Raw genomic sequence first — 21,564 nt, forward strand, 5'->3', positions numbered from 1 at the left:
GTTTGACCACAAGAGGTCAGTAGTTTGATGGATATTTGCACATAATGACATTTTTGTGAGTTGATTTGCACCTGCCAGTTTTTATTCAGTACCAGTCCCAAAAAATACAGTTAACCGTTCAGTTTTGGGGCATGAATGTTTTTAGGTGATGCAGACCAAACACTTTTATTTAGCAACTGGTGTCCTAACCAATGAATCCTATGAGATTCTTTTTACTGAGTAGGAACAAAGCCTCCCTGAACTCCAGTTTGAGATCTACTTTATAATATTTGATATAATCAGTGGTATTTTATAAAAAGCAAAGAATTTAGTGCGTTTATGTCTATTTTATATCCAATAAACACTACCAGTCAAAAGATTTTTTTGTTTTTTAAAGAAGTCTCTTTTGCTCACCAAGCCTGCATTTTTTTTTTAAATTAGAAGCACAGCAAAAATATTTAAATATTTTTACTAAATTAAAAAAAAAAACAGTTTTCTATTTGAATATATTTAAAATGCAATTTATTCCTGTGATTTCTCCAGTCACATGATTCTTCAAAAATCATCCTAACATTCTAATCTTATGCTTAAAATATTATTATTATTATTATTATTATTATTATTATTATTATTATTATGTTTAAAACAGCTGAATAGTTTTTCAAGTTTCTTTGATGAATAGAAAGTTTATTATCTGAAATAGAAATCTTTTGTAACATTATGAATGTTTATTCATCACTTTTGATTTAAAACAACCTTGCTAAATAAAAGTATTAATATCTATAATTTCTTTCCCAAAAAGTAATTACAGACTCCACGTTTTGAATGTGATAGTGGATAATGTTACAAAAGCTTTTTATTTAAGATAAATGCTCACCTTTGGATCTTTCTATCCATCAAAGAATCCTAAAAAAGCACTCCACTGTTTCAAATATTCAAAATAATTTAAAAAATGTTTATTGAACAGCAAATCAGCCTATTAGAATGACTTCTGAAAGATCATGTGACACTGAAGACTGAAGTAATGATGCTGAAAATGTAGCTTTGATCACAGGAATAAATCACATTTTAAAATATATCCAAATAGAAAACAGTTTTTTTAAATAGTAAAAATATCTCACACTATTACTGATTTTGCTGTATTTTAGATTAAATAAATGCAGGCAGAAAATATTAAAATCTTACAGTTCAAAAACTTCTGAATGGTAGTGTATACCTATTTAAGTGCGTTCATGTCGCCTCCTCATACAAAACCAAGCCTGTAAACAAACTTTTTGCAAAAATGAAATAACTCTGATTTGTTAAAGGCTACATGTTATGCTAAAATATTTTCAAATTTGGCAACAGACTCTTTGAGGCAATAAAAAAGCACTTAGCTTTAAACTCGGATAAATAGTTTGTCAAACTTCAAGCCGTCAAGGTCTTTTCTGGTTCACCGCACAGCGTCTGCTCGCAACCTCCGGCGACAGTGACGCGCACCGCTGGCCAGATGTGCGCCTGTTTACTTTAAATATAGCTTGTGCAAAGGCACCCCGAGTCTATGGGCCAATCACGAGAGCCGGGGGGCGGGGTCGACTGGAATGTTGTGGATGCGAGAAAATGAACAATGTAGCCCCGTAAACTGATGCGTTAACGGATGCTATCTATACGCATCATCTGTATATTCATGTGTATAAGTAGGGACAGGAACACTTCATCTGAACGTTGTGATTTAGGTGCGATTGAACGGGATTTGCGGAGTGCACCATTGAGCGTCTGCTGAAGTTCAGGGTGAGGTACTGTCATACAGAAAATAACGGTGCATCGCATTGTTTTGATTAATTTCATAGCGTATGATTTCATGTTTTTGTGGTAATCAATATCATGCTGTTTCCGGGCAAGTTTAATTTTTGCGGCGGCGCGCAATCCACCCCAAGGGCACTGCGACCATTGTTTCCTTGTCATATTTCATACACAAGGCAGCGACAGCTCCCATCCACCAGCTTGCTAAAATATTAACGTGGTGGCTGCTGGCGTTTCAGTGTGCTTAATGACTACATATACAGGCGGCAGTCTCATCTCCTCATTCATCCACAGGATCTGACGCGCAATTAAGGTAAGAAACCCACATTATTATAGCGGAGCAACGCCTCTTACGATGAGCTATTACTGTCTGGAAGCCGATAACTCAAACAAACCAGCCTCAGGATAATTGTAGCCCGCAATGGAATATTAATATTTGCCCAAATCTGCTTCTGTATCATTAAAGAGAGGGAGGGCACGCGGGAGGAGGTGTGAGATTACGCGCGCTCCCGGTGCGTATGCTTGCGCGAGTCGCTCTGTAACTCAATCAGGTTGTAGAGCTGGTAAAGCGAGAAGACACACACGCTTCAGACGCGAGGAGGAGGAGGTGGAGAGCGATAGAGAGAGAGAGAGATGGGGGTTTGAAGACAGCCGAGGTGTCTACGGTGCAGTTCAGGGGTGGACTATGTGGCAGGAGTGTTATTGCATCACGTAATATTGTGCTAGTGAAAACAAGCGGGGCCGTTCGGCAGAGAGAAGAGAAGGAAACCTTCAGTATCGGCAGGGGATGAGGAGGAGGAGGATGCAGCCATAACGAGGGACCAACGTGGTAATAACAGGTAACGCACTTAATCCGACCTTTACTCAGGATATAACGGTAAACAAGCGAGAACAGTAGAACAAACGTGCAAATGTAGAGATTGGTAACTATTACTTACATTTAAACTGCCGTGACATGATGGATATACGGTTAGTTTAAACTTTAAATAATAGAATTTAAATAAATACCCTAATATTTGAATATAAAATAAATCGTAAATGCATAAATATAGTTAAATAGTTTAAAATGAAAATTAAGTAGCATTTACAACATTTTAAATTTACTAACATTAAATATATATATATATATGACCCTGGACCACAAAACCAGTCTTAAGTCGCTGGGGTATATTTGTAGCAATAGCCAAAAATGCATAGTATGGGTCAAAATTATTGATTTTCTTTTATGCCAAAAATTATTAGGAAATTAAGTAAAGATCATGTTCCATGAAGATTTTTTGAAATATTCCTACTATAAATATATCAAAATGTAATTTATTGATTAGTAATATGCATTGTTAAGAACTTCATTTGGACAATTTTAAAGGTGATTTTCTCAGTATTTAGATTTTTTTGCACCCTCAGATTCCAGATTTTCAAATAGATGTATCTCAGACAAATATTATCCTATCCTAACAAACCATATATCAATAGAAAGCGTATTTATTGAGCTTTCATATGATGTATATACAATTTTTAAATTGCATTTCGTTGACAATGAAAAAAGTGTATTTCAGTAAGAAATCTACAGTTATTATATTAATTTTTATTGTTATTTGTATACTTTGTATACTTAGTTTTATATATATTATTTTTATTTTATTTTTTTATGTAGGTTCGTAGTCAGTAAGTTTTTTTTTTAAATCCATATTTTTATTTAGCAAGGATGATTTAACTGATCAAAAGTGACAGTAAATTATAAAACTGTTATAAAACAAATGCATTAAAACTGCATTTCAAAAGCTTACACTAAGAAATATATTTATCTTTTAACTTTATTATTTATTACTTTATGTAAGAATGGATCATCAGCAGTAGGCTCATGTAGTCTGTCTGTATACTGTAGATCAGATCGTGTGATTGCAAATTAGAGTTGTTAGGCATCTCAGCTATCACAGGTGTATCCGGATCGTCACAGCATTTTAATGTTGAGCGCCATAATTGTCTTTTTAATTAGATCCCAAGATACCAAGAAGTGGTTAAGATTCAGCAAAGCTATCAAATCTGTGTCAGAGCAGTAATAGCTTTTTACAAGATGAGTTATCGTGCAGGCGTGCAGGCTTGCAGTCAGAGCAACATAGAGGCTTTAGAAGAAAACTAATGCATACTACTGGCCTTGGAATCTAAATAGATTTTTTTTTTCATTTGATTTTTGTGCCATTATGCGAGCGCCGTGTGACATGAATGAAGCGTCCACCCCTGCAGTGGAGTTGAAAGAGCAGGGAAACCGGGAGGGGACGGAAAAATGGCAGGAATCTCGGCCCTTCTGACAGGCTCTCATAACTCATTCCATGGCGTCATATAACAAAATGTATATGACTTCATTTGGGCCAGAGGAAGGTAAAAGAGAGGAGGGGCTTAGGAATGAATAGCCAGGCATTGTGGAAAGAGAAGCTGGTGTTTCTAGTACGTCTATGACATTTAAAGCCGTTGAGATTTTCAGCTGCTCCGTTCATACGGTTATGACTACTGCTGATAACCTCCAATTGTCCCAGCCCATCCTGTTTGTTAGGATAATTAGCCCTTGTGGCATGTGTGCGAGGAGCATATTGTTTAGACATAATTAATCAAGCCTGCTGGTAATTATTGTTGTCCATAAATTAAAACATGAGGGTAGCAGCGGGTGTTCAAGAAGATGTAGCCATCTTAATAACCACATTGCACCTTTTTCGGAAAGATGGCTATTAAATGAAAACAACTTCTTTGGCCTCAATTTTTCTCGTTCATCTTTCGATCCTTCTTTGGATTTTGCTAAGGATTACTGCAGAACATCATGTCAGATTTTTGGATTTTTCATAAACATCCCCTACTCTGAAATTACTCTGACTTTAGTCATTTGAGTCTATGTTTTCTTAAAAGCCCATCTGAGTTGAAGCCAGACTGATGTCCCAGCAGGCTTGACCACAAGCTCAGCATGGGTCAGTCTCAGCACCGCAAACATGCAACAGAACTAGGCTGGGCCGTTGGCTTCGGCTCTGCTGTCGCTCTCCCTCGACCTGTAATGACAGAGTTTCGTGTTTAATTTTAACTCCGTCTCACCCACCTCACCACACTATTTGTATTTCTCCAACATCGCATTTTTTTACACGTTGCAATTCAGAGCAGCTGAAGCTAAGCTGAGGAGGAAATCACAGAATCTGCTGTAAGAAGAACATGTTTTGTGTTTGAATATTCGCCCCTAGCTAATACTAGTCGCATTGGCCTAGTGCTGGAATACGCAAATCCTGTTTGAGCCGGAGTGGAAAACTTGTGGTTACGGATGTGGATGTGTTAAAACAAATTATTTGAACAACACGCAAGGGAAACTTATTAACTAGAGTGTTAATGAGAAAAAAAATTAACACCACGTTGCCTCGGGGAGATGTTCCCTTATGGCGTATTTTAAGTTGCTTTGGTCTGAGAAGTGATGAATACTAATAAGTATTAGTGATAGTACTCTAAGTAAATATACTGTTGTTATACCATACACTAAAAAATGCTGGGTTAAAAACAACCCAGTGCTGGGTAAAATATGGACAAACTCAGCAATTGGGTTGTCTTGACTCATATTGCTTAAAAATTACTATATTTCTTTCTCAAAATGAACCCAAAATAGATTGGATTATTAACATGTTCAATAAATAAACAGTTGAATAAATAAGAATCAAATAATAAACATTTTGCTTAATAATAAATGCTCACCTTATGATTATTGCTGATGACTCTAGTAATTATGTGTCTGATTTTTAATTTACAACCTATTTTGAGTTCATTTTAAGCCAGTCATATAATCAATTTTCAAGCATTAGTTGAGTTAAATCAAACTACGGAGAAGGTCAAAACAACCCAGTTGCTGGGTTTGTCCATATTTTACTCAGCACTGGGTTTGTACTGTATTTAAGCCAGCATTTTTTAGACTTTTTTTTTTTATTTAAAAGGTAAATTGTTCAAAATGATTACATTTTAAAACAACAGTTTTTAATACTTTTTAAAATGTACTACATATTCTGTTTTGTCAGCACTGAATTTTCAGCAGTCATTACTCTTCAGTGTCCCATGATCCTTTAGAAATCATTCTAATATGCTGATTTGATGCTCAAGAAATATTTCTTATTATCGATTTTAAAAAAAGTCTGCACTGCGTAGTAACTTTGATGTTTTTGATAAGTGGTGCACAGAAAGATTAAAGAACTGCATTTATTTTAATTAGAATTTGTTTAACAGCAAAGTCTTTAATGTAACTTTTGACCAATTAAATCTATCCTTGCTGAATAAAAATACCAATTTCTTTAAAAAAAAAACTTACTACAAACTTTTATATTGCCAACTATATTTGTATTCATATTACTGATATATTTGATATAATCAGTGGTATTTTATAAAAAGCAAAGAATTTAGTGCGTTTATATCTATTTTATATCCAATATACACTACCAGTCAAAAGTTTTTGAACAGTAAGATTTTTAGTCTCTTATGCTCACCAAGCCTGCATTTTTTTAATCAAAAGTACAGCAAAAATATTGAAATATTTTTACTATTTAAAATAACTGCTTTCTATTTGAATATATTTTAAAATGTAATTTATTCCTGTGATTTCAAAGCTGAATTTTAGCATCATTACTCCAGTCACATGATCCTTTAGAAATCATTCTAATATTTGCTGCTCAAAAAAAAATTATTATTATTAGAATTAATAATCTATTATTTGTTTTTTTTTTCAGGTTTCTTTGATAAATAAAAAGTTTAGAAGAACAGCAGTTATCTGAAATAGAAATCTTTTGTAGCATTATAAATGTCTATATCATCACTTTTGATCAATTTAAAGCATCCTTGCTAAATAAAAGTATTAATTTCTATTAAAAAAAAATAAAAATAAAATAAATATATATACTGACTCCAAGCTTTTTAATGGTATAGTATGCAATGTTACAAAAGTTTATAGATAAATGCAGATTTTTGGATCTTTCAAAGAATCCAGAAAAAAATGTACTTAACCGTTTTAAATATTGATAATAATATAATAAAAAAAACATAATAAAAAATGTTTCTTAACCAGCAAATCAGCATGTTAAAATGATTTCTGAAGGATCATGTGACACTGAAGACTGGAGTAATGATGCTAAAAATGTAGCTTTTATCACAGGAATAAATTACAAAAATATTAAAATAGAAAGCAGTTATTTTAAATAGTCACAATATTACTGCTTTTGCTGTAGTTTGGGTCAAAAAACAAAATTCAGGCTTTAAAAAACACTAAAAATCTTACTGTCTAAAAACCTTTGATGATGATGTATGATATTGATATATATCACAATATAGTTATATTTGCTTTAAATAAGGTTAAGTAAAGAGTCAGCAATTAAATACGAATAAGAAACTAACTGCAAGCAATAAGACAAGAAAAATACTATACAACAAATAATTAAGAAATGCTACATACATTGTAGTAATCAAATGTTTAAAAACACTGCAGATTTTTCACTGTGTAAATTAAATATATATTTCTTCCAATTAAAGCTACAAAAGTGATTTAGTCATAAGCAGTGAGAAATTTTCTCTCTTTTGTTGTTTGATTAACATGAATGACAGAAAGCGGGAATATTAGACTGCTATCACTTTAAGAGCTGCCCAGATCCAATATACTGTTACATGTGTTTTCTTTCTCAGCTGTTTGCTTTTACTTAAGACCTACTGTGTTTATGAGGATACTATACAAATGTATGTATTTAATCGTTCAAGGCCTCTAAAGCAGCAAAAATAACTTGGTTTAACACTACCTCGCTCTATGAGCATCACTTATGCGAAATGATTTCTCTTTCGCTGCTGATGGCATTTCAACGGCTTAAAATCACTTGTCTGTTTATAAACACATGCAAACGATAGGTTTCCATGCCCATGTAGCACAACAACGTCGCGTGAGCATGTAACCGCAAAAGAATACAATATAATTTGGATCTGTAAGCAAATGTTCTCCAAGCAGGCTTTTTAGCATAGATCTGATTTATTGGCGGTAGAGGGAGATGGGCCAGGGGAGATAAGCTCTATGTCCAGCTGTCACACACTCGTCATGTGAGAAAACGGCTCAAGCCGGAGCAGTCTGGGCAGCAGGCACGACACAGGAAACTAACTCACCATGCTTACAACTGCTGCCTCTTGGCTACATCCACCTGCTCGCTGTCCTTCCCCATATTCACTCTCCACTGCCAAAAGACACTAGCATAGTTTTTCCCTTCGCACAAAGACTTTACAAGTGGAAAACACTTGTTCTGAAGAAGCTAATGAAGTGTCCAGAAGACAGATCGTTCAAAGTTTGGAAGGCTGTGTTCACTTATTCAGCTGTTTCCTGTCATGGTGATTGAGCAATATGCCATCACATCTCGATCTCATTACACTGCCTCCAGCCTGTTTCTGGAGCCCTACCCTGTTTTGATATACGGCGCGGGGAAAGACGGAACGGGAGAGGCTTACAGTGGCGGTGAGAAGAGAAAGCCAGAGCGTTGATGAATGTGAAAAATAAAAAGTAATTGTGATAGGAGGAGGAAACTGCAAGAAAGAGTAAGAAAGAGAGAGAGAGAGAGAGAGAGAAATAGTCTCTGTGGGGCTGAAACTAGTGATCACTCCCTCTCTGTCCATCCAACCTTCTGTCAGCTGGATGCAGGCTTGGGGAATGATGGAATATTTGGAATGCGCTTACATAATCCGGATGTAAAAGAAGGATAGTATATTCTTACAGTTACTTTAAAAAAGATTTATTTTGAACATTACTATACAGACAAAAACATGACCCATATAGTTGCAAAAAAAGCAAAAGACTAAGCTGTTTTTTAATTACAAAATTCTCTGATACAAATAAAATCCTTTTTTTTCATGTAACGATTCCTATTTTTAATTTTTACATTTACATTTTTTATGTAACGAACTAAATTTTAATATATATATATATATATATATATATATATATATATATGTGTGTGTGTGTGTGTGTGTGTGTGTGTGTGTGTGTGTTATAATTATAATATGGTAATACAAATTGTTTTAAAAAATTGCAAAAAATTATTATGTGTGTATACATAATTAGATAAATATATGAAATAAAATTATGTAATTTAAAATAAATAATTATGATAAATATACTACTTTATTGTTTATTTTATTAATTTATTTATTTTGAAAGATGCCATTAATGTAAAATTATATCAAAATATACATTTTAAACAGTGTAATAAAATAGATATTTCATGTATTTATTTATTTTAAAGATGTCATTAATGTTCACCATGGCTGCATTTATTTGATCAAAAATAGAGTAAAAACTGTAATATTCTGAAATATTATTTCAATTTAAAAAAACTGCTTTCTTTTTAAATATATTTTAAAATATAATTTATTCCTGTGATGGCTAAGCTGAAATTTCAAGCATTATATCAAAATATACATTTGGCTACATCCAGCTGAATTTGGCATATTTTAAAATATATTTAAAAATAAAGCAGCTATTTTGAATTGTAATGACATTTCATAATATTACTGTTTTTACTGTATTTTTGATCAAATAAATTCAGCCTTGGTGAACATTAATGACATTTTTGAAATTTTTAAAATGTATATTTTGATATCATTTTTACTGGAGTAATTTATTTTAAAATATATTTATAAAGAAAGCAGTTATTTTGAATTTTGAACAGAATATTGCTGTTTTTACTTTTGATCAAATAAATGCAGCCATTGTGAACATTAATGACATCTTTCAAAATAAAATTTAGTTAATTTAATAAAATAAAATAAAATAAAATATCTATTGTATTACATTGTTTTTAAATTTATATTTTGACATAATTTTTAGTGGAGTAATTTCTGCTGAAAATTCAGCTTTGCAATCACAGGAATAGATTATATTTTAAAATATATTTATAAAAAAAGCTGTTATTTTGAATTGTAATAATATTTCAGAATATTACTGTTTTTACTGTATTTATGATAAAATACGTGCAGCCATAGTGAACATTGATGGCATCTTTAAAAATAAAATAAAAATAAATACAATTAATTAAAAGTAAAAACAGTAATATTCTGAAATATTATTACAATTCAAAATAACTGCTTTATTTTTAAATATATTTCAAAAATATAATGTATTCCTGTGATTGCAAAGCTGAATTTTCAGAAGCAATTACTCTAGTAAATTGTTATCAAAATATACATTTTAAACAATGTATTAAAATAGATATTCATAGTCACCAAGGCTGCATTTATTTGATCAAAATAGTAATAGAAAAAATAGTTATATTGTGAAATATTAGAATAATATGGAATAATGTATTCCTGTGATGACAAAGCTACATTTTCTGCAGCAATTACTCCAGTAAAAAAAATTATATCAAAATTATATCAAATTATAAAAATCTTAAAACTTTTGGCCGCCAGTGTATGTATAATGTATTTTTATTAATGGCTTATTATCATTCTGTTTATCATCATAACAGGGATGAGAGATTGAGGAAGACCCAACCCAGGTTCACCCACATCCAAATCTGTCCATCCAAATTTGCACTGTCCTATATTCATTAGGATGGTTCTGGTATCCCTAGTTATAGGCATAGCATGAGTGATCCTTACATCATGCTTGTGGAAATCTAGCAGTTCATTTTCAAAGGAAAATTGAGATTAACTTCACCTGTGAGGCATAAAAAGCCAAACGAAAGGAAAGAAGGGAAATCAATGTCCTAACTAAGGGAGTCATGCATTAATAATGAGCAGCTTGTAATGGAATCCTCTGCATCTGTTTCCCGACAAATATGTGCTTGGCCTGCAGTGTTTCGTGAGGGGAGCTTTACCGTGAAAACGCCAGCATGCAGATCTTACGCTAGCTTCGTGATCCCGTTCACGTTCGCTGGAAACAGTCAACTGTGATTCTGGACCTGTCACACATTATTAATGCATATATAAGAGAAATCTCCATAAGCGTACACACACATGCATGCATAACTACACACAGGCCCTTTATATACTTTACAAGCTTTAGATTAGTTTGCACTAGGTCAGACAGTGGTCAGACAGCTTAAAGAGATAAGACAGAAACTCTAGAGGAATTTAGCAGAAAGGCAAGGGAAGGTAGGGAAGAGGCGAGGGAAGAGTGAAGAGAAAAACAAGTAAGGCAGGTGAGACCTGAAAGCTGTCTTTGTGCATTGCCTGGCAGTAGAAACACTGACCTTCTCTGTGAGACGCCGCACAGAGACAGGTACGCAGTTTGATGAGAGGAAGGCACTTTCTTGATGAACGCCTCCCCTTCAAAACCGTTGCGTGCTTCCCAGCAGAGCAAACAAACAGGCCTAAAAAGAACCTCAGTCTCTCTTCAGATTAACTGGCATCAGATTCAGTCTCGGCTCTCACTTTCGATTTAGGCTTCTTAAAACCGCCTTATTTTTTCACCCCCTTCATCTCCGTTCAACTGGAGCTTGGAGAGGGTAGATGCTATCGCTCCCCAGCTCATATTTTGCATGTTCACTCCAAACACTGCACCAGTGTGTGTGTGAAAACAGCAGAACCGACTCAGACCACAAGACTAAATACACCAATTTCAAATCAAGCATGGCCTCATACCGGTGCACACAAAGTCTTTTGTGCCCACCACCAGGGTTGGGCATGTGATGAGACACTTGATAACGCACCCGTGGAGGGCTTTGATGTTGTGCACAAACTCATTGGACTATGTTGTTTTGTTAACTTCCCATTTCAAACTGTGAATTGGCCTTTTACAGTGGAGGCTAAAATACTAAATAGAACACAAGAAATAGTATTTTCACCAGCTAAAAGCAGTTTTAAATCATTTACTGTAGTGTGTCAGTAGGAAATATCAGTTTACATTTTCAAACATTCATTTTGCCATTAATTTAGTTTGCACAAGGAGTTTGACAACAGCTAGTGCTCCACACAGAGGTCTGAACTCATCAATGTCCAGTCTGTCAGGAATGACATGAAGAAACAGAAGAAACTCCAGAAATCCAGAGGAACTGTGGCAATGTCTTAAAAATGTTCTTAAAAATGGTTCTTTTAGGAACTGTTCGCTGAAAGGTTCTTTGTGGAACCAAAAATGGTTCTTCATGGCATCACTGCAAAAACACCCTTTTGGAACCTTTATTTTTTAAGTGTAGGTCTCTTGAAGCATCCTGGAGATGTTGCCATAGTTCTTCTGGATTTAGTCTGTCTCAGTTTGTTCTGTTTCTTTACATCATTCCAAAATTAATGTTCAGAAATGTCAACTAATATTTCCTATTGACACTACAGCAAAAGATAGAAATAACTGACTTAAAACCATTTTTTAGCTGGTGAAAATACTAGTGTTCTAATCATTTTGGCCACCACTGTATATATACAGGCTGAATGGGAATTACAATGTTCTGGTACCATATGAATAGTTCATCCAAACAAGAAATTCTGTCAGCATTTAACGGTACTTATACAAAACTGAATGGGGAAAAAATATATATCTTTTTGAAAAAAAATCTTAATATGAAAGTCAATGGGGTCCAATTTTGGTTTCATTGTACTGTATGTACAAAAACATGGTTCAGAATATCTTCTTCAGAAGATCATTTCAGGGTCAACAGAATAGTACTTGGGTTATTAAGATAGAAGTTCAGTACATGAGTCTAAAACACTGCTAATAGGAATCATTTGTTCAGGAATCAGACTACATTGGTTGTGCTGTATGGTTATAAATTTATGGAATAGTTCACACAAAAATTATAATTCTGCCATTATTACTCACCCTCAAGTTGTTCCAAACCTGAAGACCTTCGTTCATCTTCGGAACACAAATTAAGATATTTTTGAGCTTTCTGACCCTGCATAAACAGCAAAGCAACTGACACATTCAAAGCCTAAGGTAGTAAGGACATCATTTAAAACAGTCCATGTGACATCAGTAGTTCAACCTTAATTTTTGGAACCACTGATTGGACTATTTTAACAATGTCCTTACTACCTTTCTGGGCCTTGAACGTGTCAGTTGCATTGCTGCCGATGCAGAGTTAGAAAGCTCTTCGATTTCATCAAAAATTTCTTAACTCATGTTCTGAAGATAAACCAAGGTCTTACAGATTTGGAACGACATTAGGGTAATTAATAACATAATTTTCATTTTTGGGTGAACTATTCACATTTCTGAGCAATTTTTCAATGACTATAAAAGTGTCCAGTAGGTAGGTTTTTGGATACTTAATATTTTATTAGTTAATGCAGTGATTCTCATACATTTGACTGGCTTAACGGCATACAAATATTTTGTGGTACCATACATAAGTTTATTGTCTGGTAGTGATGTTCATTTTTTTAACCACAGTGCACCACTTTTTTAAAAAATGCTTGAAATATGGCCTTTCACACTGTAATGTGCTGCCATCCATGATGCATTGCTTGCTCACTAATGTTTTTATGTGCTTGAATCTGTTGGGCGTTTGAGGATGGGATAAGAGTGTGTGTGCATGGCAGTGCTGATATAAACGAACAGAAGGCTGTGTGCTGAAGTGTGTTGTTAATTTCTCTGCTAGGGTAACACAGAGGGGATTCACTGAGCCATGCAGAGAGAAGGACTACCAAGAGAGGAGAAATTGCACCGCATCACTTCCAGCAGGCAACAGCGGAGTGCACAAGCACTTCTGTCGCATGGTCTAACCGTCCTGTGAACGGCCAACGCAGAAGCAGCGAGACGGAGAGAAAGAGCGCATCCGTGTCTCTGGTTTCCGCTGATGGACAAGTGGACATTGGGGCTATGCTGGAGCTTCGGCCCCTGCTGTCCATCCCGTCTCCCCCCTGCTGAAGCTCCCGGCACGGCCCTGGAGCACAGAGGGTGAGAGAGACGGCCTCATGCAGGCACGCAAGAAGTACGTGCTTCTGGGCCTGTGCACGTGCTGCTGGCTGTTGCTCTATTACTGGGGAGGCTTGCAGGAACGGCTCCTGGGTCTCATCACCCACAGAAGGGGGGAGGTGGCACGGCCCTGGCCCAACTGGCTGGATCGGGACCTGCTCCCAGGCTACGCCGACCAGGCAGAGCTACAAAATGGCGGGGGGCCGGGTGACTCACCAAGGCAGCGGCGCCAGTCATGGACTGGAATCTACAAGGACAGTCGCTGCAGGATGGACACCTGCTTTGACTTCGCCCGATGTCAAGGGCAAAGCGGTTTTCGCGTCTACATCTATCCGCCGGAGAAGGGCGAACGGGTGTCCGAGAGTTACCGCAAGATCCTCACCTCGGTTGCAGAGTCGCGATATTACACGTCGGACCCTAAAGAGGCATGTTTGTTTGTGTTGGGCATTGACACGCTGGACAGGGACCAGCTTTCGACACAGTTCGTACCCAACGTTGATGAGCGGATTCGAGGTTACCCGCTTTGGAACGACGGGCGGAATCATGTCATCTTCAACCTTTATTCCGGAACCTGGCCCAACTACACCGAGGACTTGGGCTTTAACGTGGGCCAGGCCATCCTGGCCAAAGCAAGCCTGAATACGGAACACTTCCGACCAGGCTTTGACGTTTCCATCCCTTTGTTCTCTAAAGAACACCCCCAGAAGGGTGGAGAACGGGGATGGTTAGTTCGCAACACCGTTCCGCCGAGACGGAAATACTTGTTGATGTTTAAAGGTAAGCGTTACTTGACGGGCATCGGTTCAGACACTCGCAACGCCCTGCATCACATCCACAACGGCAAGGACATTGTCTCCCTAACAACATGTCGTCACGGCAAGGACTGGGAGAAGCACAAGGATGCGAGGTGCGACCATGACAACCAGGAGTATGAGAGGTAAGTCATGTAAATGAGCCATTGGGGAGTTTCTGTACTTGGGGTTTTAAGAGGAATGATGGCCGTTATGAGATCGGTTTCGGTTTCAGTGACTCAATGGAGTTTGTCAGTGACACTCTGGGCTATGAACTCAGGTTCCTGTTTGTTAAATACAAGAAGCTGCTATCGGTTACCGCAGGGTGTGGGTTACTTATGTAATACACGGCAAAGTGTCAAGAGTGAATAACGCTGAAAATGTATCAAGTGTTCTCCTGAGGATGACATATTGGTCGTGGTATTGTGCGTCATAAATGCGTTTAAAGAGAGTTTGACTTGCTGATGTTAGTAGGAACTGTTAGCTTTCAGCATTGCTTATTCAAGAAACATGAGCTGAATGAATGCGACAAGTGATCCTTTGCTAAGCCCCGCCTCCCTTGGTTCCTGTTGCATACTCAGACAAGCTTTACTGAACATCAAATATGAATGATTGAAGATTTCCTTGATTGTCAGGAAATCAGGAATGAAGTCTGACACTAAAAAAAGTATTTTTAAGTATTTATGTGAAGATTTAGGTAAAGATAAAGAAGAAAAAATTATTAGCATATTAAGTAAAGATTATGTTCCATAAAGATGCATTATATTGCAAATTTCCTACCGTAAATATATCAAAACTTAATTTTTGATTAGTACTATGCATTGCTAAGAACTCTCAGATTCCAGATTTTCACAAAAAAAAAAGGTGTATCTTGGCCAAATATCAGTCTATCCTAACAAACTTTACATCAGTGGAATGCTTATTTATTTGATTTTTTAAAAAATGACCCTTATGACTGGTTTAGTGTTCTGTATATATAAATACACACATATCTGAAAGCTGAATGAATAAGCTTTCCATTGATGTATGGTTTGTTAGGATAGGACAATATTTGAAAATCTAGAATCTGAGGGTGCAAAAAAATCAAAATAATAAAAAATCACCTTTAAAGTTGTCCAAATGAAGTTCTTAGCAATGCATGTTACTAATCAAAAATTAGGTTTTGATATATTTACGGTAGCAAATGTACAAAATATCTTTAATGGAACATGATCTTTACTTAACATCCTAATGATTTTTGGCATAAAAGAAAAAAAAAAAATTTTGACCCATACAATGTATCGTTGGCTTTTGCTACAAATATACCCATGCTACTTATGACAAGTGTTATGGTCCAGGGTCACATATATGTATATATTTTTTAAATATTTGTATGTAAACACATGTATATAATTTATATTATATAAAAATATAAATATTTTACATATAAATCTAACATATTTTTCCATAACATATACATGTGTATTTATATATACATAATAAATATACACATGATAGTATAAATCTATTAATTGCGACTAATTGTTTTGCAGCTCTAATTTAAATTTAATTTAAGTAACAACAACAAAAAAGCAAAAGTTTGAGGTTTAGTCAGTGACATTTTAAGGCAGGGCTTGGCTAAGATTAATTTACCAAACAATTTTACTTACAATTTACACTGAAAGTTATGCTCACATTTAATGCGTGAGGCCCATTGTGTTTATATGAATGGAGTCATGTGACACAAAAAACAACAAATGACTGTATATTTATGTTGAATAGTACAGTCCTATCTCAAGTTATTCACAGCTGTTCTGTGAATTAAACCATAAAGCTTTAAGCATTTTTTTGAGCATTTCTAAATTGTTTTGTAACGCATGCATGACCCGATGGAATTAAACAGATTTGGGTGGAGAGATACTGTAGAAGAAATATGGGAAAGGAAGGGAGGAGAACTAATACAGGGCCACAAAACTACCACAGAGAATGTGTATCAAATCCACCGTAGGTCTTAGAGGAGCAAACACGGCCAAGATGAAACCGAAGAAACGGTCTCGAACAGTTGAACAGTGCTTCGGGCTTGTTTGCTTTTGGTTTGTGGTGGGGACAGAGCTCCACTCAGCACTGGATGAATGTGTTCATTTATTCCACAAGATAGGTTGGGGGGCTCTCCCACGCAGGAACAAACTTAGCCATACTTAATAGCAGTTCAGGTGTTAGGTGGTCTGTGATCCAAAGACATTTATGAAATGCTTTATTTCTACGGGAATGAACGTGGCGGCTTGCATCGTGGAGGTCTAAGCAGGATCAGTGTGTTTTATACACTGCTGTTCGACCAAAATCTTAATCAAAATTAAATACTCTATCATAAAAGGGATGACATGAACAGATTTCATGCCATTTTTAAGGGTTCAAGCGTGTAGCACTGAAACCGTATTGTAACTGTTAGAATGGCCAAGGATCAGCAATCTCCACATAAAACTGATCGGGCAGACCAAACCTTTAGTCGTAGAGACTTGAAACTCTGAGGGATGGTAGTACTCTCACCGCCTACAACATCACCAAGGCTCACCCCAATCGGCCTGACGGGGGCGCTACAGTAATCAAAAGTACAAAATCGCTCATAACTCCTTAATTGGTCATCGCAGGCTAGGGTTCTTCACCCGATCAGAACCAAACCAGTGCAGGAAAATTCTCTAGAGAGTGAACTTTTGACTCCACATTGCAAAGGAACGCTAAAACATTTGAAAGGGGCTAAAACTTTACTAAAACAGCTATACCTTTTAAACGGAATGAGATATCTTCGCCAAACTCACAACGTATATGTGAGAGCTGAATCAGAGTTCATTTAAAAAAATGTGAAGATTGGCCACTTGGTGGCGCTATAAGAGGGGAAAAAACATCAAATTGGGCATAACTACGCAACTGTTTTTTTCCGATTGGCATAATAATCGGTATGCACGGTCTTGGTCCAAAGCGCCGAAGTGGCCGCCATAAGCCGATGAACTTTCAGCACCAATTAGACCAGGTTAACAGAGGTCGATCGGAACAAAACTCAGTGGGCCTGTTTGACTCACGGCCCTAAAGGTCTGTCAGAAATTTGAAAGAAATCGTGCACTAGGGGACGATGTTGTATTTTTCAAGGGCGTAAACGATTGTATATTGGAGATAATCTGGAAAAAAATACTGCAGTGCAATTTTCTGGAGTCCCTAGGTTAATTAATAGGGCTGGGTATTGTGACCAATTTGGCGATTCGATTCGATTCTTATTTTTATGGTTTTGATTCGATTCGATTTCGATTCGATATCGATTAGCTATCAATATTTCATTTAAAATGTTAGTTTTGCAGACATGGGATCCATATTTTGATATAAATGCTGGTAACTGAAACTCTCCTACTTAAGTTTATTACTGAAATACAAAGCACACAGTTATTAATTTTAAACAACTTTTATTTTAAATGAACACTGTAACAAGAAGTCATAAATATGTGCATCCATTGTACACCATGTAAACAAACTGCAAAATGCACATTACTGTAAAAAAATAAAAAGACTGTAAATGTGCAACAGTGAAATCTATTAAGAACTTCAAACATGTTTAAGAAATAAAACATTTTTCTAAATTCAAAACGTTCTAACTGTCCATAAAACTAACAGTTCTTAACTACAGCCTAATCATTTTTGATCACCAGATTTTTCTGCAAAAAAAGCAGCTGATGGTGACACCATCAGGACCAGAGGTGAATATTCATATCCTCTTACGTGAAGCTGAAGCACACGCATTAAGAATCGGATTTCCCGAATCGATATCGTTGCGTTAAATTGAAGATCGATTAAAATCTGAGAATCGATATTTTTTACCCAGCCCTATTAATTAATATTTAAAAAATGATCAAATTTACCTTTTGGGAAGCTATAATGGGGTAATTTAGGGTGTACTCACACTAGGCACGATTGCCTTGAACTCACACTTGCACCAAACTTTCCAGGCCGGAGCACGCTTACTAATAAATTTATAATTTATGCCGTGCATTTTCACTTGTATGTATTAGAGAATTACTATGGAGGCAGTTGATGTTTATAAAGCATATGCAGTTGTACTCGCAAACTACAATTCCTGTTCATCAATCAGGTGAGAACCTTATAAACCTCATATAAGAGAAGTATTATACACCTAAATATACTTGATTGAAATAAATTATCAAAAAGTGTAGTGTAGTTGTAGTTAGGGTGCGATTTGTGAAAAAAACAGAGGGGGGGGGGGATGTTTTGAAAAAAAAATTCTCTCTCCATAGGCAGAGGTTGACCAAACTGTTAGTTTAATCTGTTGGACAAACAACTGCCGCTATAACAGTCGTAAAACATCATATTTCTACGGCTAATTACCTGCATTTTTTAAAAATGCTTTATGGTATTGATTTATGGTAGTTACATACTTGCTAAATAACATTTAATGCCTTTTTTCATGTGCTTAAATGCCTTAAAGCACTTTTTATTTTAGAAATAAATGTTAGATTTACCCAAAACAAATTATATCTCATATTTAACCACAATAGAGACACCAGAGCCAGCAGCAAATTCCAGAAAATCTGGCTGAGGTAAGGCTGCTCTCAGCGGGCTCATTTGAAGTCTGAACAAGTACATTCTCACCTAAAAACTTTTAAAACTATATTCCGTGACACAAAAACACTATTATTTATAAAATTATAATGGATTTGAGCATCCGCCATGACACTCGCTGTGAGAAATACCACAAGTGGAGTGATACAAATGGTGAAGCAGTTAAAGTTCCGATATCACTAATCAGATTAGAGTACCAGAAAGAACTGTTGTATAAATATATATACAGCGAATGGTTGACACATGTCTACTGTTCATGCCGCCCAGCCCTCTGTGGAGTTTTCAGGGTGTTGGATCCAGAATGTCATAAACTTGAGGGAAAATGTGAAGACAAGCAACGACACAGCGAATTGGGTCTCTCTCGTATTTCACTGCTGTGGTACTGTTAGAAAGCTATAAGGTGCCAAACTCAGAAATAGAACTTAGGAGGTTCTCTCGGGTTAATGATCACCAGCATCTGCTACTTCCACAGATTAACCTGAAGGCACACTGAGCACCCTACTGAACTCTTGCCCAGGGTGGAGAGATAGGGATGAATCTGGGGATGCTTTAGGAATGAGAGAGAGGAACTTGCTGCAACCAAATGGCCTACATTCATTTACTTTTCAGGGCTCTTAAAAAAAAAGAGGGGAGGGGTTGAAGGGGTACTTGCATTGTACTGGGAATGTAAATGAGAAGGAGTGAGGGAGCTTGTGGGAAGAAAAATAGGGCAAGCTGTTTCGGGACAGTTTTGGGACACACACAGACGGAGGATTATACTGCAATACTGATTATACTCTCTTCAATACCACCGTAGACTTCTGGGAAAGCATTAGAATGTGGTTGGATGTCTGTTTGTGTGTATGTGTGTGTGTGTGTGTGTGTGTGTGTGAGTCTAAGGGTGTAATAGTAAAATGCGGTACCTTTCTTGACAGCTAACAAGGTCTCCATGACTACACTCCTACCATGTGCAAGACATTCGCACAGAAGAGGTCATTATTCTCCATTCTCAAGGAGAAAAGAAGAATAATGCACTGCCTTTTTACATCTGCCATTGAAAATAAAACACAACTACAGGAAAACACACTCTCCAGGCGTAAAAATACTATTTTTAGTGAATTAATGCCTTGGAAGTGAATCACAACGGCACTTAATGAACTTAATAAGGACCTTAACGAGGGCCTCTCCTTCGTTCCATGACCTTGTGTGTGCGTATTTGCGTACAATCGTTGGCAGGATGCAATAAGAAACGTTACACCCCAACTGTAATTAGGGGGATGTGAAATTGTACCCCTAGAGAGAGTGTGGTTTGTGTGGCTCGTGCACAAGCCAGCACAAACTAGGTTTATTTAGAACAAATAAAGAGAGAGGGAGAGGGCCGTCCATCTTCCTCTCTTGTCTTTAGTGCGCTCTCTTGTTTTTTTTCCCCAAGTACTCTTATTTTCTCTCACTGGGATTCTACCTCCCCCCCTTCTTACCTCACCACTCACCAATCCCTTGACCCTCTTTCCCCATCTATCCAGGCCAAGTGTTTTACATACACACGCATGCATTTGCTTATTGGCGCGGAGACTGAGGCATGCTAATTTGCTCTTCATGCATGGACACTTTTTTTAATCCAGAATGCACCTCAGATATACATCACATGCACACTTATCAGTGTGTGAAACATGTTCACTCCACCGTCTTCATGACCAGGATAAAATCATGAAGGGAGTGCAAAATCATAAAATCATCTGAGAGTGCAAAAAAAATCAAAATATTGAGAAAATGAAGTTGTTAGCAATGCATATTACTAATAAAAAAATATGTTTTTATATATTTACGGTAGGAAATTTAAAAAAGATCTTCATGGAACATCATCTTTACTTACATATCGAAAAATAGAAAAATCTACAATTTTGACCCATACAATGTATTTTTAGCTATGGCTACAAATATACCAGTACTACTTAAGACTGGTTTTTGCTTAACATTGGATCAAATAAATGCAGGCTTTGTGATCAGAGACTTCTATAAATACATTAACAATCTTACTGTTCAAAAACTTTGACTAGTAGTGTATGTTATATATATAGTCAAGAAATCTGTAAATATGATTAAAACATGAATATAAGACAAAACTACAGAATGTAAATCTGAGATGCTAAAAGAAATTGTTGGAATTGGCTGCATTAAAGGCTGGGAAAAAGCATTTCAAAGCATAAGACCAAGAGTCTAGTGATGTCTATGGGTCATAGACATCACTAGGGATTGCACACAAGGGATCTGCAACTAAATATTAGCTTTTAATCTTTTACATCTGCCTTAAAATCAACTGTTCCAATACTTATGCTCACTTCAAATAGTGGGATGAACTCTAAAAGTGCTGTCCTTTTTATTTTGTAAAACATGTATGTGTGGAAAGACCTAATAATAAAATGTGACATTTTGTAGTTTTGTCTCATATTCATCTTTTAATCATATTTGCAAATTTCTTAACTCCATGTCTCAACAGAGAAAGCAATTTTGTCTTTACTGTTCTAATACTTATGGAGGGCACTATAT

General features: G+C 36.1%; 1 protein-coding gene across 2 annotated transcripts in view; it reads left to right on the plus strand.

Annotated features, from left to right (window-relative positions):
• Positions 1-1,560: 1,560 nt before the first annotated feature.
• The window catches only part of ext1c (exostoses (multiple) 1c), an 86,706-nt gene continuing 66,702 nt past the window's right edge, over positions 1,561-21,564 (plus strand). Inside the window, exons 1-2 of one of the 2 annotated variants that reach the window (XM_073822028.1) lie at positions 1,561-2,074; positions 13,329-14,582. In XM_073822028.1, coding sequence (XP_073678129.1) covers positions 13,645-14,582 — 938 coding nt within the window. In that variant the 5' untranslated portion in view covers positions 1,561-2,074; positions 13,329-13,644. Of the gene's footprint in view, positions 2,075-2,327; positions 2,601-13,328; positions 14,583-21,564 lie in introns of those variants that run through there. The other variant, XM_073822027.1, reaches the window with a different exon arrangement.

This window comes from Garra rufa, chromosome 17, assembly GCF_049309525.1.
Source record: "Garra rufa chromosome 17, GarRuf1.0, whole genome shotgun sequence".
NCBI lineage: Eukaryota > Metazoa > Chordata > Actinopteri > Cypriniformes > Cyprinidae > Garra > Garra rufa.